General features: G+C 48.8%; 11 protein-coding genes across 11 annotated transcripts; 3 read left to right on the forward strand and 8 right to left on the reverse strand.

The window, feature by feature from the left end:
* Positions 1-3,992: 3,992 nt before the first annotated feature.
* N7503_000819 (AAA-ATPase Vps4-associated 1 family protein) lies at positions 3,993-4,782 on the reverse strand (the record flags this gene model as incomplete). The annotated part of the gene is made up of 4 exons (XM_057060380.1): positions 3,993-4,107; positions 4,158-4,225; positions 4,285-4,566; positions 4,672-4,782. The coding sequence occupies 4 exons, from the start codon at positions 4,780-4,782 to the stop codon at positions 3,993-3,995; spliced, it is 576 nt and encodes a 191-aa protein (XP_056927303.1).
* Positions 4,783-5,220: 438 nt separating this feature from the next.
* N7503_000820 (nucleoporin NDC1) lies at positions 5,221-7,478 on the reverse strand (the record flags this gene model as incomplete). Its single annotated transcript, XM_057060381.1, has 3 exons — positions 7,191-7,478; positions 6,846-7,113; positions 5,221-6,790 (listed from the first exon to the last, which is right to left on the reverse strand). The coding sequence occupies exons 1-3, from the start codon at positions 7,321-7,323 to the stop codon at positions 5,221-5,223; spliced, it is 1,971 nt and encodes a 656-aa protein (XP_056927304.1). The 5' UTR covers positions 7,324-7,478.
* A 307-nt stretch (positions 7,479-7,785) lies between these two features.
* N7503_000821 (SNAP receptor PEP12) lies at positions 7,786-8,658 on the forward strand (the record flags this gene model as incomplete). Its single annotated transcript, XM_057060382.1, has 2 exons — positions 7,786-8,082; positions 8,140-8,658. 2 exons carry the CDS (start codon positions 7,786-7,788, stop codon positions 8,656-8,658), a joined length of 816 nt encoding a protein of 271 aa, XP_056927305.1.
* A 352-nt stretch (positions 8,659-9,010) lies between these two features.
* On the reverse strand, positions 9,011-9,874 carry N7503_000822 (cytochrome c1 heme lyase CYT2; the record flags this gene model as incomplete). The annotated part of the gene is made up of 1 exon (XM_057060383.1): positions 9,011-9,874. One exon carries the CDS (start codon positions 9,872-9,874, stop codon positions 9,011-9,013), a length of 864 nt encoding a protein of 287 aa, XP_056927306.1.
* A 236-nt stretch (positions 9,875-10,110) lies between these two features.
* On the forward strand, positions 10,111-11,399 carry mvd1 (diphosphomevalonate decarboxylase MVD1; the record flags this gene model as incomplete). Its single annotated transcript, XM_057060384.1, has 2 exons — positions 10,111-10,181; positions 10,259-11,399. The coding sequence occupies 2 exons, from the start codon at positions 10,111-10,113 to the stop codon at positions 11,397-11,399; spliced, it is 1,212 nt and encodes a 403-aa protein (XP_056927307.1).
* Positions 11,400-12,678: 1,279 nt separating this feature from the next.
* Positions 12,679-13,271, reverse strand: N7503_000824 (type II 3-dehydroquinate dehydratase; the record flags this gene model as incomplete). Its single annotated transcript, XM_057060385.1, has 3 exons — positions 12,679-12,750; positions 12,814-13,036; positions 13,108-13,271. The coding sequence occupies 3 exons, from the start codon at positions 13,269-13,271 to the stop codon at positions 12,679-12,681; spliced, it is 459 nt and encodes a 152-aa protein (XP_056927308.1).
* Positions 13,272-13,719: 448 nt separating this feature from the next.
* N7503_000825 (Gfo/Idh/MocA family protein) lies at positions 13,720-14,886 on the forward strand (the record flags this gene model as incomplete). Its single annotated transcript, XM_057060386.1, has 1 exon — positions 13,720-14,886. The coding sequence occupies one exon, from the start codon at positions 13,720-13,722 to the stop codon at positions 14,884-14,886; it is 1,167 nt and encodes a 388-aa protein (XP_056927309.1).
* A 153-nt stretch (positions 14,887-15,039) lies between these two features.
* N7503_000826 (anthrone oxygenase family protein) lies at positions 15,040-15,655 on the reverse strand (the record flags this gene model as incomplete). The annotated part of the gene is made up of 2 exons (XM_057060387.1): positions 15,040-15,488; positions 15,586-15,655. 2 exons carry the CDS (start codon positions 15,653-15,655, stop codon positions 15,040-15,042), a joined length of 519 nt encoding a protein of 172 aa, XP_056927310.1.
* A 357-nt stretch (positions 15,656-16,012) lies between these two features.
* Positions 16,013-16,711, reverse strand: N7503_000827 (Maleylacetoacetate isomerase; the record flags this gene model as incomplete). Its single annotated transcript, XM_057060388.1, has 1 exon — positions 16,013-16,711. One exon carries the CDS (start codon positions 16,709-16,711, stop codon positions 16,013-16,015), a length of 699 nt encoding a protein of 232 aa, XP_056927311.1.
* A 331-nt stretch (positions 16,712-17,042) lies between these two features.
* Positions 17,043-18,145, reverse strand: N7503_000828 (uncharacterized protein; the record flags this gene model as incomplete). The annotated part of the gene is made up of 2 exons (XM_057060389.1): positions 17,043-17,252; positions 17,288-18,145. 2 exons carry the CDS (start codon positions 18,143-18,145, stop codon positions 17,043-17,045), a joined length of 1,068 nt encoding a protein of 355 aa, XP_056927312.1.
* A 2,576-nt stretch (positions 18,146-20,721) lies between these two features.
* N7503_000829 (S53 family peptidase) lies at positions 20,722-23,038 on the reverse strand (the record flags this gene model as incomplete). Its single annotated transcript, XM_057060390.1, has 7 exons — positions 20,722-20,794; positions 20,845-20,987; positions 21,037-21,759; positions 21,812-21,929; positions 21,980-22,447; positions 22,507-22,770; positions 22,827-23,038. 7 exons carry the CDS (start codon positions 23,036-23,038, stop codon positions 20,722-20,724), a joined length of 2,001 nt encoding a protein of 666 aa, XP_056927313.1.
* Positions 23,039-23,596: the final 558 nt, after the last annotated feature.

Below are 23,596 nucleotides of genomic sequence, written 5' to 3' on the forward strand. Positions count from 1 at the left end.
CCGGCGCTATTCAGATCCAGATCCATCGCCGCCCTGAAGTGGAGATTAAGCGTTGAAGGAGCCGGTTCGTATCCCATTCCGAAACAGGGTTAAAGTAAAAATTCAATAACTGTAAATTTGCCTGACAGGGCGTGCTGCAATGACGCGGTACCTGCTCTCGGGCTTGCCAAAGCTCGTGCAATGTTTCAATCAGTAAATTAAACACGAGGACGGGCACGGAGGAGTTCGCACTTTTCGATGCGACTCAACGGAACAATGACCCCGTTGCAGTGCATAACAACCTGTGAGATGGCGTTTTGACGCCCTATGGACATAAGCATGCATGAACATCAAAATACGAGTCATGAAGCTTTGATCTAATAATAATAATCCGTAATCGAATTTTTTAAAGATTTTTGATTGTATAGATCAAATATCTCACAGACCTCGGAGTATACCCTGTAGTCTGTATGTCTAAGACCGAGTAAAGACCGAGTAAGAGCGACGATCAGCAGACCCCACTGATCAGCCACCAATTTCTATTGATCCATGTGTCAAGCCACTCAAACTGATGCGTTCAGCACAGGACGTTCAAAATCGATTCTGCTTCATCTGGATGGCCACTTGCGTCAGTGGAGGCGGCAAGTCACTATCCATGCTCTACACTTCTCATATCACACTCAGCCAGCCATGCAGTTCGAACTAGGAGCAAGGAGCTCCGTGAGGCTCGATCTCCGCCACAGCGCCGCCAGAATCAAGTAGCAGGCATCATAATCCTGTTCCAGCCTTGCCTAGCGGCTCAAAGGACCAAATTCTCCGACGAGCCTCCTATCTGAGACCTGTCTCATTAGTGATACGAAGGCAGCCAACGCACATTAGGCAACACTTGCGGCTCTTGCTGACCCTTCAACGAACTAGATTCCCATCAAGGAAAGATAGCACAGCTGACAGGATTTCCAGGGCGTCAGCCTAATCTCAACAGGGCTGGCTGTACTCCGGTACACGTTGCGCCAGTCATGATGTAGATCGACTCCAATGAAAATTTATTACGTACTGCCCACCGTGCACATAGCTGTTGAGCCTTGGATGAGTGTGCCAAAGCAAAGTGATACAGAATCGGTGATGTGTGACCGTCTAGCCTGGCCAATAGCCAATAACACTGCATTCCCAACACTATTGAGTGCCTGACTGGCGAGCTTAGGGCTGCATACTGCAGACACCCAAAAAGGCCCGTGGCTGACGGGGTTTACATTCCTTCCCATTCGTACGATAACTTCTCCTCCTACGACGCTCGCAAAGCCCGAGCAGATGATCTACTCGCACGCAAACCCCGAGTATCTACTGTAGTCGCGCGCCAAGGCAAGCAAACTGTAATGAGTCAACTGGATCGCGAGGTCGAATCTTGAACACTGGTGGAGCAAGTACTGTTCGTCGGGTTTGCTCTGCTCCACTTTACCGTCTCAACGGAGTCCCTACTGTACCCCTTGGCAAGCCCTTGATTCTCCCCCACGAGGGTTTTGTCAACTGCTTGCCCCACATTAGAGACGCGCGCTGTCAGGGTTGCGCTCCCAATGCAATGGTGTTTCATCCTTAAAAAGATCAGCAATATCCAGACGCCAATGACGCTGGGCTTGACTGGGCGGTGATTAATTTCCTCTCCTGGGTGGAGGACTTTCCAAGGTTGGTGAAGCAGAAGGAGGCTGTGCAAAAGTGGGTCACCTTCCTGGGTCTCCCGATTGGCCCCACTTGCTGCGACGTCTGTATGCGTATTACTGGTTTGAGACCGTCATTACAGTCTGCACTCTGAGCATGTTGCAATTGTATCTGAGAAAAAGCGCCATATGTATTTGCGGTGTAAATAATACTTGCATATTTCGGCATGTCTTTTACAAAGCTTCTCTTCAATTAGCACATGAGCCATCTCATTGAAATCCCAGTCACCTATGGAATGTCAACAAGCTACAACATAACCGCTCAACCGAGCCCTCTGATTGGCAGGCTCCAATATCCTAGTGGGGGTGGGGCAGTGCATTCGCCTTGCAGGGGAAGCTCCCAGCTAGCAGTGGAGTCGCATTCTAGTGAATCGACTCAAAAGGCGAAAACATCTTGCTCTGATATCATAGTTCCCCTTTCGCGCCAACGCTATAATAAACTTCCGCCCTTATGGACCCCTTTTCCCGCTAGGGGTATTTGTGATCGCCTTGCATGTATCTATGACAGTTTCAAGTTTAGGCGGATCTTGATTGATAGCTCCGCAGAAGTGGATGCGAGTTCGGAGTCGGGATTCGCGGTAAGCTGCGTCTGATAAATGGGAGTGGCTGCACTGCGTCACTCGACCGCTTTTTTGCATTGGGCTTATTGTCTGTGCCACGAATTCTCCTCTCATTTGAGGATCATAGGATCATGCATGTCATTTTTTTTGGGCTGCTTACTTGGTCGTGTCGATTGGGGTTATGTTTTAAGTGGTTTCTGAGTTGATTGCTTAATTGACACTTAGTCCTGAAGTATATCGCGCCAAGATGTGACCATTACGTGTCCTACTCGGTTGGAGATACTCTGTAAGACGATGGATATTAATCCTTGTGGTTATTGTGGCATTTACTATACGTACTATGGGGTTCATCAACCAATTGAAAGTAAGTTAATTTGGTGACGATTGGGAGCCCTAGGCTCGGACCCCAAATGTGTATAGTTCGACAATGAGGGTGGGGTTGTTGAGGGGTCGACGAGGCATTGCTAGGCACCTGTGTATTTAGACCACGCAAAGTTGCGCATGACGTCTACTCCAAGATTCGAAGCTATAGTTGATCTATATTTGGAGGTCTAGGCAGACTCTGTTGATGTCTTAGCCGGTACATCATGCACGCTACACGCTGTCGTTAGTAGGAAGGTTGCCACGTGAAAGGCCAATCATATATGGGGGGTAGTAATATACAGCGGCCCGTGTTAGAAAGTCTAGAAGCTCGAGGCATTGGCCTCGGAAGCCTAGGCTAGCGTGATTTTTTCAAGATCAGGCTGTGCTAGCCTCGAGCCACAGTAAGATCCAACCTGACAGACCAGGCGTCCCGCTCAACCCCTCCACGTAAGCATCTCTCATAATCCTAAACTCTAGAGAACAGGGCGTTCGATCTACCGAAAAGCGGGAAATTATGTGACAGCCCACTAGGGCTGATGGGGGTCAGATTCTAGAAGAGGGGTTTCACGAGCTCCGCCTCAAACGGGAATGCTTTAGTGCTTATTCTTCCCTTTATTCCACACATCACCCATGCACATGCACACATGCAGTTCTTACCGACGGAGTTCACGGAGCCTTGGCCCCCGACTAGGTTAAACGTTAGATCCATTCTTTTCAAAGAAATAAGCGTGTTCGAGTTGAGCTAAGGAAGCAGGGGTGTGCTGCTAGCAGTCTATAGGCAACGGCTTTGTGGAAGGCCTTGCATTAGAAGAATATTTGCTGCATATACACACTGAAAACGGGAATTAGGCACCCCCGCGGTAGATGCCGAAGGTTAAAAGAGATCCATCCTGCAGGATTGAGAACCCAGTACTTTCTTGGAAATTGGACTGTGCGCCATTCAATATGCGCGTTCGTGAAGGGCGCGTGCTCGGTCTGCGAGATTCTGTGGGCGGCCTGGCTTCGTGGCATCGAACTAATATTCACTAGCTGCTTTATCCCGCTAAGCTGACGAGTATTTAAGGCGGAACGGCCCTATGCAAACAATTTCTTGGTGATCAAGGCAGAATCTATTTGGCAAGTGACGGGCTTCGGGCTTTGATAACTCCGTTCAGTGAGCGAATCCTGCAGAGGATGGCTGTTATCAAGAGCGCCTTGCCCAGGAAAGAGGATCCCGGGCCAACACTCCTTGTTGAGCTTGGTGCATATGAAGGATGAAGTTCGCATGTGTAATCGGAACACTCAGTCGGGACACCATGTGGTTATACCCTCTAGCTGGTACCTTGGAATCTCATAACACGCATTGCCCTTACAGTAGTCTATATCCTGCGATAGAAGACTAAAGATCACGGGTCGGGACCGATGGAAACAAAGACGGGTTCTTCATCCTTTCCTGGTTTTTCTTGGCCCTTTCGATACCACGCAGCCGGTCGATGCGCATTTGATGGAAAGTTCTATATTTGATTAGCAACAGAAGTTCAAGAAAGGCCCCAGAGAAACATACTTATGTAACGCAAATATTCGGGACCCATTGTCCGTCTTCGTATCAGTGCCAGTTTTAATCGATTCAATCTATTAAGAAACACATTTAGCACATGTCTACTATCGTCGATACTGTAATCACCACACACCTTCTCATCTCTTTCTTTTTCATCATTGGCTTTTGAGTCCGAATCCGCTTTATCTTTATCTTTGGAGTTATCCTTTTCTTTGTCTTTGTCTTTCTCGTCCTTGCTAGACTCTTTGGCTTTCTCTTTCTTTCGTTTCTGTTTCTCTTCGTACTCTTGTTTGACCTTTTCAATTTCTTTAGCCATTGCCTCTTCTTTTTGGCGTTTTGCGTCGGCCTCTGTGTCAACGATGGGGGAGCAGAAGTGGCGGTCTTGCAGGTGTGCGGGGCACACGTAGAAGAAATCCTGAGCGACAGTCAGTGACTATGTTCCAAATAGAGAGAGGTGAGTTCCAAATGAGAAGATGATGCCTTAGATTTGAAAAACAAATATAGAATGGGCCAGTTCTACCTTATTGTCCGGCGTGATTAACACGCTCGTTGATGGCTTGTAGCAGATTAAGCATGATTTGGCAGATGTGTCTGCGACTCGCCGCAGGTGGTAAACGTTGGTTAGAGACATGGCTATAATGCCACACGGTAGCCGCTTCGAGCTGAAGCTTCTTCGGGAATTCTAATTACTTCTGGCTGAACAAGTGTGAGTAGGTACTTGGGTTGAAATGAAGTTGCAAGTTGTTGTGGAGGTAGTCATGTGACCAAAATGAAGCCGCGGATATACCAGGCTTCAACTCCAGACAGACCAGTATTGAAAGAACTTCTGCAGGAATGTTTGAAATTCCACCTTTACTTGGAGATCGGTAATGTAATTGAGAGTCTGATACAATGTAATTGTCCATTAGAAAAATTTAAACAAAACGCTCGACCATGCATTTGTCCACTAGGAACCAACTCCTGTAGGAGTGCAGAACATAACTTGAGCGACCAGTCTATGACGACAATCGCTACTAATACACATAAGATTGATTGGAAGCTCCTTAGCTCCAATAAATACCATCGTAGATCATGACTCTTCCGTGTCGATGCCAGCAGCCTCCTTCGCTAGCCTGAGGTCCTTGCCTGCGAGCCCGATATCCCGTAGGTAGGGCTTGAAGGATGTCAGCAGGTCACCAAGACCGCTCTTCAGCGTATCAAGCACGAGATCCACATCGGGGACCCGGCGGGCTTCCGCTTGCGCCTCTGGCTGACTTGACGAGGGGAAGTTGACATCTGTCCAGTGAGCATCCAAGCCGCCCTGGTGGACAAACGCCTCCAGGGACACGATAGTGGTGGTCAGAAGACGAATCACAGACGGAACGTCAGCTTGGACCTTGCCATACTGATCTTCTGCCAAACTAGCGATCAAAAGCCGGGTCAAACAATCAATTGCATCGACAATGGAGCTCAGAGATGACTCAGGGCCCCCAAGAACGATGTTAGATGCGCGCTGTGCATACGACTGACGGAAGAATTGACCAATGGGGGAGCGGAGGAACTGTGCCAGCACTGGGTGAACATTTTCAGGTTTGTAAGTGGCAGAGGGACCTCCAGTGAGTAGCTTTAGCTCCTCGGAGGACGCCATGATTCTCTTTTTGCGTTCGGGGCTGAGGACAGCAGACGAAGCCCGGTCAAGCACCTGACGAGCACGGGCTCGCGCTTGGGGTGTCCAGTCTGGTGACTGACCGTAAGACTTCGCAGCCGCGGAAAAGGCATCGCCAAACTGCTCCTGGCGCGAGACACCCTTTGGTGAATCTGCGAAAACATTTTCAGTCTTCGGGGCGTCCGTGAGTCGAGGCAACGTCTGGAGAGTAGGCTGGGTGGCTGTTGTTTGTGCCGATGGTTTGGCACCAGGGGCAGGGGCCTTGCTGGCATCGATCCGCGCACTAATGCCCTTGATGACATCTGTCAGGCATTCCAGAGTTTGAGACCAAGTCGTGCCGTTGTCACGGTCAATCTCGTTGAAGATAGCCTTACGGCGTTCGGGTTGTCGCTGGCTGATAAGGCTGAGCTCCCAAAGCGCGAATGATTTCACAACTGGCTTCTTCGCTTTCAAACCGTTGATCAGACTGCCATTGGGGTCTTTGGTTTCACTCGTAAGCGGCTGGCCACGCTTCAGAGGCTCCTTTCCAATGAACACCGAAAAGAAGAGATTGGTGCATTGCCAACACAAGACCAGGAGAGAGCCCGAAAACCAAGAACGAAGAACCAAGAGTAAGAAACCCGGGGGAAAGAATGATTCGGGCTCCGATGCAGATCGAGGGAAGTTCCAAAAGAGCTTCGCAAAGTATAAAGACCAGCTCCACGCGCTCTGTCGAAGGAACAGTCGGTACACCACTGGAGTGATAGCGGCCACAGTGGCGGTTCTTGTGAGACCAGTGATAACAATCTGCGGCAAGGTGTTCTGGATATGCTTAGAAGTAGGGGGAACGGGGTGTGTTCGCTGATCGTCTGACTTCGGCGCTCGCTTAACAACTGGGATAGGGACGCTGTCGTAGTCGTAATAGAGATGGCATGCGGCTTGTACACACGCCAAGATCAAATGAAAGCTGTGGATGTAGATAGGTCTCTCGTTCAGATGCGGGCGTTCATGAGGCCTGATTGCTGTCAGTGTTTGTTCAATGCAGCGATTGCTCATGGTATGTGACGTACCTGCCGCGATTCACCATCTGCAGGTGCGCACCGGTCGAAGAAGACCAAATGTAAATCTCAGTGAACCACCATGCCGAAAACAGATACCAAGCGAAGGTCTGCACGACTTGAAGAGGGAAGAGATATTTCAAGGTTGCGAGCGAGGATGTTGTGGTCCTCGATCCGAGGTGCATTTGGCCAACCCGGAGGACGAATATGACGAACGAGGAGATGAACAGAAGGACGGCGCGAATTCCACAGGAACCGATGGGGAACCATGACCAAAAGACTGTGTCAATTGCTAGCGTCAGATACAAGACCACGGAATTGAAGAAAGTTTCAAGATAGAGCGGGCGCATGACTTACACGATGTCTTGTTACCGATCGCAATTGCAATGCCATAACAGACCAAGAGAGCAAGCGCAGAGGCATGAACGAAACGCCGGTGCAGCGACGAGGTCAAAATGCGCCTATACGGCCGGGGTTGGGTCGCGGCCATGATGTGAAAGCTAGCGTGGGATGTTACTCGGGAAAGACAATGGGACAACACTTAAAGCATGGTCCGGGCAAACATCCCAGAAGCTGGAGAAGCTGTGGTATGAGGTTGATAGTCTTGCGACGAAGTTGGGGTCGAGATAGAATCGAAGGTGCGCCGAGACGATGGGATCGAACACAAAGCCGGGCCTCGAATATTTTGAGGCATCAAAACACACCAGCCACGATAAGGGTCAGGTGATAGAGTGGCGCAGATACATTTGGATGGACGGATCTTCCATTATATAATACATATGTGGCTCAGGCATAATATACACTAGTCTAAATGAGGGCAAGCGTGGAATGATACGTCATGTGAGTTGACCTGCATTTCCGTTGCAGCAGGCAGAACAATCAGCGGCATCTTCACTTGATCTGCGGAGTTTCGTCGCTGGTCATTCTTTTTCCTTAGTTAACATCAGCCAGCATGTCTTTTGATCGCTTGAGCTCGCTGGAGGCCCAGCCTACCACCATGCGCCGGGATGATGACCCGCAGTACCGCGACGATCCTGGCTTCGACCATCTTGCGGAGTCGCTATCCGATCAGATCTTCTCATTAACATCCAACACTACTCGCCTGTCGAGTCAGATTGCCCTCCTTGGTACAAAGCGGGACACCGAGCGAGTACGCGAACGAGTCCATAACCTTCTCGAGGAGACTCGAGCGGGGTTCAAGGAAGCAGGAGAAGGTCTCAAGAAGATTCAAACATGGGAGGACGTCAATGTATGTCTCAGGCTGAACAACTTTTAGATTCCAATTCATTAACTCATACTACTACAGCCTTCTCAGAAATGGACTCAGCAAAAGCTGTCATCTGAATTCAAAGCCAATCTGGATGAATTCCAGACTGTCCAGCGTCGGGCTTTAGAAAAGCAACGCGCATCTGCTGTAGCTGCCCGTACCGCTATCGAGGATGGCGACCATCCATCTGGAGATGCCGATGTTCAGCTCCAAGAACAGCAACTGCTGGAACAGCCACGATTGGCCAACCAGGGAGAGGTGGATTTCCAAGAGACTTTGATCATCGAGCGGGAGGAAGAGATTCGCAATATCGAGCAAAGTGTTGGCGAATTGAACGAATTGTTCCGAGATGTTGCCCACATTGTTGGTGAGCAAGGCGGGCAGCTTGATATCATTAGTGAAAACGTTCAGAACGTCACCCAGGACACACGAGGCGCGAATGTTGAACTGCGCAGTGCCAGCCGATACCAGAAGAATGCGCGCAACAAGGCATGCTGCTTATTTGTTATCCTCGCTGTTATCTTGCTTATCATTGTGCTTGCAATTGTTCTTGGATAGATGTGCTTGCTCTACACCCCTGGTTTGACTTGAATTTGGCGATCTCTTTTATCCCTCTGTTATGGTTACACACGATATCCCTCATGCATGATATAGTCCCGGCATTCCGCGGGCCTCCGTTGAATACAATTTTCGTTTTTCATTGTCCATCTCATCAATGGCGTTTTATGAGTGAATGGAGAAATCAATTCCTTGGTCTTCGATCCTCTAATGCAGTATCGTACATAGTGTGGTTATACATAAATTATACATCTGACGCTTGGGGCCCAACCATGCCCATGCTCCGTTTTCGCCTTGCTATAACTGAGGGCATCAACTCTGCCACGAATAATCAAAACTGGAAAGTCAGGTATCACAGGCCAACAAAGCGGTTGAACCTCAACCTCCATCCTTCATAAGAGTTCAATTTCGGCCGCACATCCAAAAAGAAGCTGAGCTTCTCTGGCCCAGCGTTTCCTGCTAGGCCCTGGCCTCCATTGCTTGTAGGTTTTCCTTGGTAGAAATCAATCACATATTCAATGTGTTCTCCATTGCAACGCTCAACGACCCAGTCATGTCGATCAAATGGACGTTGGTAACCAAGCCATCCGTTAATCCGCGCACGAGGGCTTAGGTACTCGGGATCAACTCCAAGTCCACGGAATGAGTATAGTTTAGGCCCACCGCATTTTTTGCTTCCTGGATCCGATGATGGTCCCTTAGTTTCCCAATCCTGGATCTGTTTCCATGCACGCTCGTTGACAGCGTTGTGAATGGGGATGATTGAAGCGACAGAAGTTGCTAATTCGGAAGCCGTGGAGGTAGAATTGGGAGTATTGCCCTTGCGCATCAAGGCTTCAAAGAATTGTTTTTCAGATGGATAGATCCAATTGCCTGTTGCTTCATCACGGCCAGTTTCGGACTCGGCGTTAGACGGGCACCCATGCGACGCGGCGTTTGCGGAAGAGGCGTATGCGGACGGAACTTGTTTATTGCCTTCGGGGCAGGCCTTCGCAGCTTCGCCAGCGCGTGGTATACCGCTAACTTCTCGGTCCGTTGATAGCGGTCTTTGCAACTTGGCTGGTGTCTGGCCCGCCTCTGGAGCAGATCCGGGGGTGGGAGGATGAGGTGAATTGGCATGTTGTTGCAACCAAACCTCGCGAGTCTTATGGTCCACGGGGCATGTCGCTGCCGGTGGCTCTGCAGTTGCAGATGGGGTACTTGCGCCAGCACCCATGGTGATGATTGGGTGGCTATTGGAAATCGGAATGTCAGGACTGGGGGTGATTGGAAACTGCAGATTAATGATCGGCACTGTAGGAACTAGTGATCAATAAATTTGTTCTCACCGCCCAACTGACACTAGTATTCCAGTATTGAGTCCCCAACAAACCCCCCTTTAACTTTCTAGATATCATTGCCTCGGGGAATTTTGGATCGATTTCGTTTTCTCTGAAATAATTTACTTCCAAAATGGCCACTTCATCCAGCCAGCCCGTTTTCCGGGCCACTACCACTGCCCCTGTCAACATTGCTGTGATCAAGTTAGTTACAGTGCCCCTCATGCCCCTCAGCTGACTTCCAAACATTGGCGTACCAATGCTGACAATCGAAACTCTAGGTACTGGGGCAAGCGCGATACCACTCTCAACCTTCCCACTAACTCTTCTCTATCGGTGACTCTCTCGCAAAAGTCCCTTCGCACCCTGACTACCGCCTCGTGTTCTCCCTCCTATCCTACCGAGGATACCCTCAACTTGAACGGCAAGCCTCAAGAGATCCAGTCCTCCAAGCGCACTCTTGCTTGCATCTCCAGCCTCCGTACTCTCCGCAAATCCCTGGAGGATGCGGATTCCTCGCTGCCCAAGCTCTCTTCTTACCCTCTCCGAATTGTCTCTGAGAACAACTTCCCCACCGCAGCTGGCCTGGCCAGTTCCGCTGCTGGTTTTGCTGCTCTGGTTCGTGCCGTTGCCGATCTGTACCAGCTGCCCCAGTCTCCCCGTGAGCTGAGCCGCATTGCTCGCCAAGGATCGGGCTCTGCCTGTCGTTCCTTGATGGGCGGTTATGTCGCATGGCGCACAGGAGAACTCGCCGATGGAACTGACAGTCTGGCTGAGGAGGTTGCCCCGGCATCCCACTGGCCCGAGATGCGGGCTATCGTCCTCGTTGTCAGCGCCGAGAAGAAGGATGTTTCCAGCACCGAGGGTATGCAGACCACTGTCGCTACCTCCGAGCTTTTCGCTCAGCGTGTGTCGTCCGTTGTTCCCGAGCGCATGACCGCCATTGAGGAGGCCATTCGTGACAAGGACTTCCCCAAGTTCGCTGAGATCACCATGCGTGATTCTAACACCTTCCACGCTACTTGTCTCGACTCGTGGCCCCCAATCTTCTACATGAACGATGTTTCGCGTGCTGCTGTCCGCCTGGTGCATGACATCAACAACGCCGTTGGCCGCACTGTTGCTGCTTACACCTACGATGCTGGTCCCAACTCTGTGATCTACTACGAGGAGAAGGATACCGAGCTGGTCGCCGGTACCATCAAGTCCATCTTGGGCGCCACCGCTGGCGGCTGGGACGGTCCTTTCTACGAGCCCCTGGCCAATGTCACCTCCGGTGTTTCCCTGGAGAAGACCGACCCCCGTGTCTTGGATGTCTTGAAGAACGGCATCAGCCGCGTTATCCTGACCGGTGTCGGTGAGGGTCCTATCTCCGTCGAGGACCACCTTGTGACCGAGACCGGCGAGATGGTCAACCAGTAAGAAGACCAGCGGTCATATTACGATACAACAATATTGCTACAAGCGACTTGGATAATACCCCCTTTCCTTCTGTGAAGGAATAATACTCCAGTCATCGCAATGACGATACAAATGTCTTTCATTGTATCTATCTTATTTCGGGCTTTTATAAAAATGCATTTCAGCTTGGTATATTCTTTGCTTTGAAGCCAAAAATACTCGAATTTCAATTACATATAATTTCTTCACGAATGAAAACCTTCAGTGAGCAAGTGCAAGTCTCAACACTTTGCACAATCATCGCATCGCCTAAATCCATACCCCAATGAATGACATGTATCGATGAATCTTTTCTGTTCTTGTCCAGCCCTAACACAGCACCCATCGAACCCACACTCAGTTGGCCCAAAGACTGCCCCAATTCTTTCACATGCATGCTTAGAGGTACTGAAGCCTCCGTTGCAACTGCATTTGATGGTCTCTGTAGATAGTGCACTGCCCAGTAAGAAAAGAGCCAAGACACCACTCGGCAGATGCATAATCAGAGGCAGACTTAGTTCAATTGCCCCCTTTTCAAGAAATATCGGCTTACGGATTTGAAAGCAGGGATTGGCTCGGCTTATATGGACTTTTCCCGTTGGATCTCGGTTCTTTTAAGTCGCTGGGAGGAGTATAGAAGCTTATATATAATCAAGCAATCTTCTATTCCCGCAATTCATGGCATGCATGTGTCGGGTAGTATCTGACCTTGGCTTCCAAAATGTGGTGTCACCTTGCCTGGAACCCTGGAAATACTCAGTATACTGCATCTCGAACTGATGAGGATTACCCACAGTTTGAGATATCACAGTGCTGATAACACAGGGTCCTTGCCAATGGGAGTGTTTTGAGACCTTCGTGTAACTAGCGATCAGTAGCTCTGGGTAGTTGCATAGGATAAAGAAATTCTATTGGACCATTACTGGAGGCGTAGTACTCGACATGCGCTGGGGGATATTAAATTCTCTAGTGGAACATTTCATGCATTGTTCTTGAGATACTCAGTGTTTGACCTGGTGGTATTTTTTTCGATTTGCGCATGGGGGAATGGTGAGGTGCGAGCATATCTGATTTAGATGTCCTCGTTGAGAGATCTGGAGACCACGGGGAATTATAGCGGTATGTTCTTCAGTGAATTCTTGAAATGTGCCTGGGAAAGGCAACATTCAATCTAAATTAGATTAAATTACTGCTTGACAATATATACGGTGGCCTAGAGCCCAGATACCCCACTAGGTAAACTCATTAATCACTCAATAGTTTAATTTTTCACTGGGAACTTCTGTATAACAAGATCAATCGCATACTCATATCCCTGTACACCACAGCCAGCCTAAAAGTATAAATGTCAGCCACAGAACCTAAAAAGATCAACACGGCAGAGAAGTGCACTTACAATGATCGCCTTAGCCTTATCCTGGAAGTAAGAATGATGTCTCCACTCCTCTCTAGCATGAATATTCGACACATGCAATTCAATAAAGGGTATGGAAACACCAAGAAGGGCATCCCGGATCGCAACAGAGGTGTGTGTGAATCCACCAGGGTTCAGAACGATTCCGTCCGTCCCATCCGTTCGGGCTTCTTGGATTCGGTCAACGATGGCACCCTCCCAGTTACTAGATGATCAATATTAGAATCAATGATAGTCAGGTAGTCATGGTGCAAGCGAAGTAAGGGTAGGACGTACCTCTGGAAAAAGTCCACAGTGGCGTTGTGCTCGTTTCCTTGCTTTTTTCCGGCTGCCTCGACATCTGCTAGGGTCTCATGTCCGTAAATTTCGGGCTCACGAGTTCCCAGGAGATTGAGATTTGGGCCATTGATGACCAACACAGTCTTCTTTCCGTCGCGCATGATGATTCGTAGAAGGTGATGTAGAAATCAGAATAGGAAAAGTAAACCTTGAGTAAAAAGGCCGGATATTTATAGTGGAACGGCCAGAATGCCGATGAATACAAAGCGGGGCCAAGTGGAGTTCGTTTTCCCCATGATCTCCAGCTTTAGTCTTAACCGCGTTGTTGGTGGTGCGGTAATGCGTTCTGCCGATGAAGGTTCCACTTAACTGCTCGGACTTGTCGGCTTCGGAATTATACACTCGGACTTGGATAGATGCGAGGTTTGACTACTGCAGTCTGACAATTCGACGAATATTGGTGTTTTTTTTTCTTTTAACCGGATTATTATAAAGATAAAGCAATATCCGGAACTCAATTTTGACCTCTCGAAAATCTCACTGTGATAATTGCAACAAGTTCAACCTTTAAACTTCGAGCATCCTGTCATCAGAAGCCGCAAACCCACCATGTCTTCAGTCAAGGTCCACAATGTTGGAATCATTATGAACGGCGTTACCGGACGCATGGGGACGAACCAGCACCTTATCCGATCTATCTGCGCTATCCGAGCCGAGGGCGGCATTACCACTACCGATGGTGAGATCATCATGCCTGACCCTATCTTGGTCGGTAGGAACCTTGCAAAACTTGAAACTCTCGCGAAAAAACACGGAATCGAGCGAGTCACAACAGATCTGGATGCCGCATTGGCCGATCCACAAAACACAGTCTACTTCGATGCGCAGGTCACATCTTTACGACAAGATGCAGTCAAAAAGGCCGTCGCGGCGGGCAAGCATATTTACTGTGAAAAGCCAACCGCCGTTACGACAGCCGAGGCGCTCGAGCTTTCTCAAATTGCAGAGAAGGCGGGCGTGAAGAACGGTGTTGTGCAGGACAAGCTTTGGTTGCCTGGCCTTGTGAAGCTGAAAGGTCTCGTGGACAGCGGCTTCTTTGGAGAGATTTTGTCCGTCCGTGGTGAATTCGGGTACTGGGTCTTTGATGGGGAGAATGTTGTCTGCCAACGTCCTAGCTGGAACTACCGGAAGGAGGAAGGTGGCGGTATTATCTCGGATATGTTTTGTCACTGGCACTATGTAATCAACTCCCTATTTGGCGAGATCAAGTCCGTTTCTTGTCTTGGTGCGACTCATATCAAGAAGCGACGTGATGAGCAAGGCGAGGCATATGACTGCACTGCTGATGACAGTGCTTATGCGACGTTTGAGTTGAAGAATGGCGTTATTGTGCAGTTCAACTCTTCCTGGGCTGTTCGTGTGCGTCGAGACGATCTTCTTACTATCCAGGTGGACGGCACGAAAGGCAGTGCCGTGGCGGGTCTGCGGGATTGTGTTGTTCAACATGAAAGTGTGACACCGCGGCCGACTTGGAATCCTGATGTCGCTGGTACGGTTGACTATAAGGATGGGTGGAGTAAGGTTCCTGATCGTGAGATGCTTGAAAATGCCTTCAAGACTCAGTGGACAATGTTTCTTCAGCATGTTGTCAAGGATGAACCATGGCAGTATAATCTATTGGAGGGGGCTAAAGGTCTTCAGCTGGCAGAGAAGGCCAAGGAGAGTTGGGAGAAGCGTTGTTGGGTCAACCTTGCTCAGTTGGAATCCAAGCTTTAATGAAAATAGCGTTATATATTGAGAGAAAATCACATATATATACAGTTTGATCCTCCAATCATATCAAATGAAAAGAGCAGTTTATCCAGCACACCATCGGCTTTTCTAACCGGAGTAGGAGTTCTGCTTTCTTCCCATACACAGGCCCATAGATCATAGAATGGTTGCAACAATTGCACAAATAGCCCCAGCCAAAGGAAAGACAGATCGGCCCAGATTCAAGGTATTCCACCGCTCAACCAAATCCGAAACCCCTTTGTCGGCATCAGATGTTGACTCTGCTTTCTTCATAAGGGCACTGTTTGTCCCAGTCATACAGATGAGTGTGTAGGGAACAATGCCGATAGTAAGGGCAGCAGCAGCAAGATAAAGACCACTTCGACTGTATACAGTCGTCTTGTATAAAGGACCCCCTTGGCGAACAGACCATGCCAGGTAGGCCAAGGAGGAGGCAACTGCGGCTGCAATTGGCGGATTCTTCTTTTTTCCGATCTCGTAAAGGGTTCTCCATTGCTTTGTTAGGAGACTCGGAGATTTATGGTCTTCGTTTTGGGATTGAACCAGCGCAGGTACGGTGATTGTGCTTAACGCAGCAATGTTTCCTATATATTAGGTCAGGATTCACTCAAACAGACAATGCTATCAAAGCCGGGTATAGTCACGAGCCCTTGAGCTTTAATATTTTGAGGATATACATACCAGACAACCAAGCTGCACCAGATATACCAATGGCTTGTGCGATGCGGAAACCAAGTAGTTGAGACGTCATTGTTTCGGTGAAACCGATTTAAGGTCAATGGGTTGACTTATTATGAGGTGTGAATAGAGAAAAGGTTTGATGTTAGAAGATATCGTGTGACTCTTATAACAACGTGAAATAGCTCTATATCAAAGTCCGAAAGCCGTGAGAGAGCAGCATCAGCCCATAGCAAGAGTGATCGGTCTTCGGCGGATTTTGTCGGCTTTTGGACCGGGGTTTGACGCTAGTCCTAAAACGGCAACAAACTTAAGCATTCCTAAGGATACAGAACCTCCAATCAGAAGCCCCACAGCTCGAGGAACACGAAAAGTACTGACAGAAGACACCACAGCAGCATGTAAACCAGATCAATTGGCTAAAAAGGACTTAAGACTCCTGGTTGCGGAATTTCTCCGGTGTATCCCCCTGATTCCGCCAATCAGCAGCCTTGAAAGACTCCAGTGCCTTAAGAGCATGATAGATCCGCTTGACATTAGGCACAAAATCCAAGTCTAATCGGTACATCAAAGCTTGATCAACAGCGGGGACCAGAACCACATCTGCCATGGAGACAGAGCCACCAAACGAAAAAGAAAAACCCCCTTCTCCAGCATGCTCAAGCATTAGCCTCTCATAGGCCTGGAATCCATCGGTAAAGACCTGTCTGGCGAAATCGACCTGGTCATCAAGCTGTCCTCGGATGGACTTCACCCGCTGTGTGATACGGGAATTTGTGGGGGGTTGCGTATCGATAGCGATGATGTTCACTAGATCGCGTACCCACAGCCGATCCCGCAATGCGGGAGGGAAAAGTGGAGTCGTGTCTGGGAATCTCTCCTCGAAATATTCCAAAATCGTCATCGATTGGCGGATGATGGTCTTTTCGCCGTTCGAGCTGGTCACTACTAATGTGGGCACGCTACCGCTGGGGTTGTACTGTTTGTATTCGTCGGTTTTGTGCTCTTTAGCACCGAGGTCGATGTAGGTGAATTCGAGGGGGATGCCCTTGAGATGGGCGGCGATGATGATCCGTTGGCAGCATGATGAGCAGTAGTATGAGTATAGGTGAAAGGTATCGGTATGCATTATGGCTTTTGTTTCGATGGAATGTGATTTGGTATATTGTGAGTAGAATAGAGTGCGAAGGTTGGAGGTATCCGAGAGATCAACGTGGAGACGTGAGATTTATCTACTTAAACGGGTTGGTATTTAGGTCTTTGATAAGGACGCGTGTTACCTTGTAATAATTTGCTGTTATCTTTGTGATCATAATCCGCTAATGCGGATTTAGTCAAGCGTGATTCAAGCTACGAATTGAAACGGGATGCTTCCCTTACTGGACAGATCCAAGGTCTATGCGACGTGGTTAAAAGCTCATACCGCCCATGATCCGTAAGTTCCAACGATACTATCGACCTCACGGGGCTTCCAGAGTCGCACTGTATTCCCCTCTGGCCTCAAACCCAACAAATCGACTCAGTCTGTAGCGAATGAAAATTTCCACCGGCGCGGTATCCCTGACCTCGAAGCTCCAGAGCTTGGAGTATTGTATCGTTATTCGCCCATCTTGAACGACGATTTGTGTGGTCCGGCCCTGTTGTTTGCCCATATATGTCATGAGTAGGAACTGGAGGTACAAATTCAGTTGTTGTTTTTTCGTACATCAAATGGACTATACACACTAAACGGGTAGATAGAATGTTGATGAGACCCGCGAAATCTGATTCTATTCATTCTCATGATAGCTCTCATCTCATGGATATTAATTTTCTGATCGGAAAGAATCCCGTCGACTCTCGCTTCTATAGTGCAAAAGGCAAGTGGGAGGTGACAGATATAATCCCATTCTTCGTGAAAGATGTGGTGTTTCCAGACCACTGAGGTAAGTCCACCCTGTCGCATCAGGCTTTCATCAAATCTGTTCGACAAGGTTAATATTATCATAAAATCAGCGTGGGCAAGGATGTCTTTCACGTACATAAACTGCTTTACAGTTTCGAAAATTTGAAGAGTCAAACCTGGGGGGCCACCTTTTCGTCTTGCATCAAGCTCAGATGTGATGTATAGATGAAGGCGAAAAGCACGTTGGTGGTGGTCAAACGAGTGCCAGTGTTCGCTCTTTTCTTCCACTAACTCGCGAGCCGCTTTGAGAGGGTCTTCTGGTTTTGTAAACCTCTCTTGTACTGTGGCAAGGGCTTCTTGAAGCGTAGGAATGCACCACAAGGGCATTGTCATCCTATCGTTGCTCGGCGGCGCAGCAGGGTCGATTGGGTATTGCTGGAGTACACCCGCTGCCGGGTGGGGCTCGAAGAAACGTGGCTCAAATTGCGGATCACCGTCGTCTGTGTTTTCTACTTGACGTGCTTCCACACCGAGGCGTTGCAAGTCAGAGGGTGATAGGAAGAACGATTCACAAGCTGCTATACGTTTCCACGTCATCCTGATCCTTCTCAGGTCTTTATTCCTTGATCTCTCGTCCCTCTGTTTTGCTTGTTCCCTCTTTCTTGCTTGTTCATTCATCGCGGAATCAAGGCGGGCTTGGAGAGTGGGGGTGACAAGAGATGGGGAGAAAGACCTTTACCCAAGTGAGTTTATCTGAAGTGAAAAGCTAGCTGCAAGAAAGATAAGAAAGATAAAATTGAAACTATGGCATCATGTCGAAGTAATCATAGCCACATTCCACCATATTGAATTCTAAGTAAACAAACGTGGCAGTAGAGGCTTCATTAGGTTTGTCGGTGAATTCACCATCTCGAGATATGCTCTTGTTCCTGAGGACCACAAATCCCCCAGTAGTAGATACCCATGCTTATTGCACAAGCTAGGCGCCGCTGCGCAGTAAAGAAGAAAAAGGGGGCCATGTTTGATGCATAAACTCCCCGTAAAGAACCATATCGAATGACCATGAAATCCGCTGCCGAACGTGATTCTCTCATACTTAGCCTTGATCAAGGCACCTGTCTTGCTCCAGAATTTTCAAAGTTGGCGCATTTTTCTTCTCATTCCGTGACAGTTTCGACCTAACGCTGTAGGTGGCGTCTCTAATGGGACCGTCGTCTTTAGCCTCGACGGCCTAGTTGAGCTCATCGGTAACACCATGTATCTGCAATACGTTGGCGGCCTGATTGTAGTCTCTTGTGTTGGCACGCTTCCAGAGTGTTTCCCTGATTGTCTCGAGATCATTCCCGAGGTCCCCTACTTGATGATTAGATGCAGGAGACCTTCAAGGCATTATCCGCGTGAATTGTCAAAGTGGTGCAACTGGTAATCCGCGATTTTTGGCATCCCATCAACATATCCCTAGGTTCCGACGTTGTTGTGCACGCACTTGTTGCGAATATATATCCACTTCAAATTTCTCCTGAGAAAACTGTCGCATTTTTGGTTTTCGTGGCACAAAGTCCTCCTCTGGGACCACGACTTTGGAACCCCATCTATATTCTCGCTCATGGTAGAGTGCGTGTTGATGTAAGATTTGCTGCTCCCTCGTCGTCGTATAATAACGCGAGCACCTCCCATGTTCAGGCAGTCCTCATTGTTGTACATCCAGGAATTACCTCGAATGATTTTGTGGTATAGTTCGATGTAGTCCATATCATGGTTGGTGAATTCATACTGCCTTTCTCGGATTCGGTGAGGTGACCGAACTTGACATCCTGAAAATCAACGAGCCACCGTGCCCTTCATTTTTCCGTGTACCAGGAGGTCATATTTCGGCAAATCACTGCACACTTGATGTTCCCCTTTCCATTCGATCTTAATGTGGTGTCAAGAGAGGCTTTCGCCACTGGTAGAACAGTTGACACAGATCGAAGCCATGAAGCTTGCGGCAGCGTCGTCAGCAGTACACCAATGAAGACACCAAGGGATCCAGCCTCTTCCTCAACATTTCCTGATCGACTTTGCTTCGACGCTCTTAGGTCACCTTAACCTCCATTCATTGGCTTCAGAGCTCATTTGCCCCTTTGATATGTTCAAGGTGACAGATTTTCGCAGGTCTTTCCGGGCTTCATGCTATAGGAAGAACACGAACAGCCTGAATATTGGCTTTCTTGGGCTACCCCCAGCAACAAACATCGAGATTATCCATGACTCGTGATGAGTATGCTGGTGGCAGCCATAAGTCAGCTGGGTCGATTCCTTGCTCGAGGAACATTCAATGATCCTTGTCCTCGTCTCATCTGTGTGAAGTCAAATATCGCTTGGTATAACCTGAGCGTCTTTCACTCTCTCCATGCCATTCCTCGAACCTGAGCATCTCTAATCTCGCAAGGCAAAATATTTCAAATTTCGTGCGACCGTCTCGGTCGAACAACGCTGTGTGGTCAAGATCTCGAATGTTGCGAGTGTACACTTTGCGTTCTTCCGAGCTCATTCCAGCAAATGTTCGTAGCCGATCATTCTTCGATCATGGCTAAAAGCAAGTACTTTCGCCTTGATTGTTGTGTCCACGAACTATTCCCGCGCTGAGCCCAGCGATCTGGCTCTGGGTCAAGAGTTTGCAAAGGCGCGTCGGGTGATACTGGGGTGACTTTCCCCCGCTTCCTGAGCGAAAAGGGAGGGGAGTTCTTTGTATTGCCATGATGCGATGGGGCCTTTTTCGTCACCATAATTCATCGTCGATAGATGAAAAGCCAAGCTTTTTTGGCGTTTTGTGCTCTCTCATTTGAGAGACCGAGGGGGTAGTGGTGTGGTAAGGAAGTAGAAAAGATCGAAGGAAGAGGCCTTTTATAGTAGCGCTGCTGCCTAAACAGATACGCAATTGAAAAAGTGTCCATCAGATTATATATGAGAAACTTGAGCGGAAAAGATGATATATATGTGCAAGCAAAGTGCGGAGGTGGGTATACAGATTAAGTTTGGCCCGGTGGCTGCTCGGTCAAATTCGGTAGATTGATTGACCTGTCACTTTAATTTTGTGAAGATCTCTTATGCTATGAGGTCATTACGAACCTTTCGATCAGTTGAGTCGTGTATTGAGAGAAACAGCTATGTACTTAGAGCCTCCACATGAAAGTCCGTAGAATTAATAAGCCTCAGTCCGATCAAGACCTCTATCGGTCTCAATCAATCACCCACCATTATGTGATTATCCTCTAAGGAAGTGAGAGGAACAACTTCTTCATCTTGGGGTAGTTGGGAGTTCCCAGACCAGTCGCAGGGTCCCATCTAGAAACTATTAGTAATTGTCAGCTTGAAATGACTGGTGTCAGACTCACCCTTCAATAGCAGCGAATCCATCGGTATCACATCCAGCACTGGTACCGTTTGTGATATCATTAAGCACCTCAGGGTGTGCGTACAGGACCGGGTTGACGAAACCAACGGGTCCCTTGCCCTTGGCGATACGCTCCTCGTTGATCTAGATACTGTCAGTCATATCAATAAAAAGGTGTGCAAAATCAACTTACCAGAGTCAGGACCGAAGCAAAAAGTGGCGATGCCAGACTGGATCCATAGTAGAAGTAATCGTAAGAGTCAGTGTAGGCACGGAATCTGGCACCGTTGGCCGAGACGTCGGGATAAGCACGTCCGATACGGTTGTAAAGTCCCGAGGTGGTGTTGACGTCGACTTCAAACTCCGAGTAGTAGGGGTAGGTCAGGTCGGCCTTCTTGAAGTACTTCTCCACAGTGGCCTTCTGGTACGCGGGCTGAGGGAAGTAGTTGGAGAAACCTCCAGAGGTACTGAAGTTGGCAGCTGTGCCACCGAGGTTGGCGTGCATGACGCTCTCGGCATCATCAACGGTCTGATCAGTGTAAAGCATGGTACCTCCAACGGATGTGACATAGGGGCAGTTGGAGGGGTACTGCGGGTTAAAAATCTTGCTGTCTGGACCCAGGCAGCCGTTGGAATCGCCATCACCGGCGAATGAGGCCACGCCATAATCACCAGATGCGAAAAGGATAGAGTGGCCTTGGAGTCCTAGCTTCATGAACTCGTTGCACTGGCGCTTGGTGTAGCCGACGGGGAGATCAGCTTCAGCCTGGCCATAGGAGGCGCTGATGACGTTGGTTGGCTTATAGACACCGCACTGGAGCTTGCCCTTGTAGCCTCCGGCTGCTGGGTCGGGGTAGACAGCGTCAATGGATGGGTCATCGCCTGTCTCTCCGTAGGCAGTGTATGTGCAGTAAGACTAAATTGATTAATTAGCGGTGGTCACTACAAAAGGCGGAGGTAAGACATACACCATCGAGAGCATCAAGGAAAGTGTTGAACAGGTTGGTGGTCGCGACCTCCTCGGGCTCGTAAATCTGGTCATCGACCTGGTACAGAGTCACCGTTTGGGGGTAGATCAATGAGAAGCTTTGAATATGATTAGTACGTATTGATGAAGCAGAGTTTTTGTCACTCACGCCATGTCAATGTCAATATCGGATTCACCAGTGTTCAGTGAGCTGTAGGCTGGCACAGAGAAATTGGCTCCATCAATCAAAGCAGGGATGGGATAGGTACCCTGTGGCACCCACGGGGCATACGCCTTGTAAAAGAGGTCGATATCCGACTTGGCAAAGTAATCACCCTGCTCATAAAGACCAAGAGAGTTTCCCTTAACTGCCGTCTTGGCATCCGGGATATCATACATGGCCTTAATGCAGGTCGGGGTCATGTTGTACCCACAGCCCTGAAGATCTTCCGCAAGGGACAAAGCCTTGGCAGGAATCGAGTAGTTTTCTTCATCAGCCACAGCCTTCGAATTGGTCTTCACACCAATCAATTGAGACGCCCGCTTGGCCTTGGTAAGCTTCTTAAGCACTGGGGTCAGCTTGACTCCGGGTGTGATGTAGTCAATGTGTCTCTGAACATGCTCCGGAACATGGTACCTGTGGTTCTTCGATTTAGTAAATTGATCTTTCGCCCATAATGGCAAGAATTATCTTACTCGTCGCATCCAACTTTCATGCTCGAAGTAGCCACGTGCTCGTGCTCATAGAACTCGGTCTTGAACAACCGTTCCGCTTCATGTGCATAGGCATCGAATGCAATCCAACCCTTGTTATCGGAGTGAACGACTCGAGACGGGTGGATGCCGCTAGCTTCAAGCCACTGCCGAATTGACTCCACAGCTTCATCGGAGGGAGCGAACATATCATGCACCTCCTCTGCAGACCAGAACTTTCCATAACGGGGCGAGTCTGGGTGGGAGCTGTGTAGAAATCAGCAACAAAGACAACAAAGGCATGCATTAGATCAGCCACTCACACTTCCATGAGATGGTCATAACCATTTTCCAGGTTGTTTTGGCTCATACCAATGCGGACAGGCAAGATCGCATCACTCTCAACCCGGCCACTTTTCACCCAGTCATAAGACTGTCGGTCCCGCTTCTCATGCAAGACATGTTTAACAGTAGCGGGAGCAGCCTCAGCCAAAGCCGCAATGGCCAAAGCGACACAAACTTGACGCATAAGCATTATGACAAGTCCAAAATGCCCACACTGGAATCACAACTAAGAAGGGAAACGGAACCTTCAAATACATAATGCAACAGTACCGCCATATCACCGCGGCATAGCTAGCGACAAACAAGCGTCTCCACTCCTGAAAAGGCGGGATAAACTAATTTCAAGGTATCATGACATCCTCGTGGTCTGATTGGATCCATAGTGGCACGGTCTCTGCATGGGGTATGAGACACATCAACATACCGACATGCCCACGCGTAGCTCCGAGCTAGTATAAAGATTGAAGATAAAAGCTTCGGCAAATGGCCCACTAACTGGCTTTGTTGGCGAGGTGCAGAGGTGGAATTACCAAGGTAGGCATAGTCTTATCAACCCCGCTCTGGCAGGATCAGGATTTCTCCGCAGTGTTGGGCTGTTTTTGCATCGTTATCGCAGGGGAAATGACGCTAATTGCTTAGTGTAATCTAAGTTATGCAAGGGCGGAGTTCCGACGGGTAATATGCTCGGATACCCGGTTTACCAGCGGGCCTTGTTCATTGCCCCTTGCAGAGGTAAGTCGTGGCGATA

The sequence above is a fragment of the Penicillium pulvis genome (genome assembly GCF_028828015.1).
Source record: "Penicillium pulvis strain IBT 33274 chromosome Unknown contig_10_segment0_segment0, whole genome shotgun sequence".
NCBI classification, from domain to species: Eukaryota; Fungi; Ascomycota; class Eurotiomycetes; order Eurotiales; family Aspergillaceae; genus Penicillium; species Penicillium pulvis.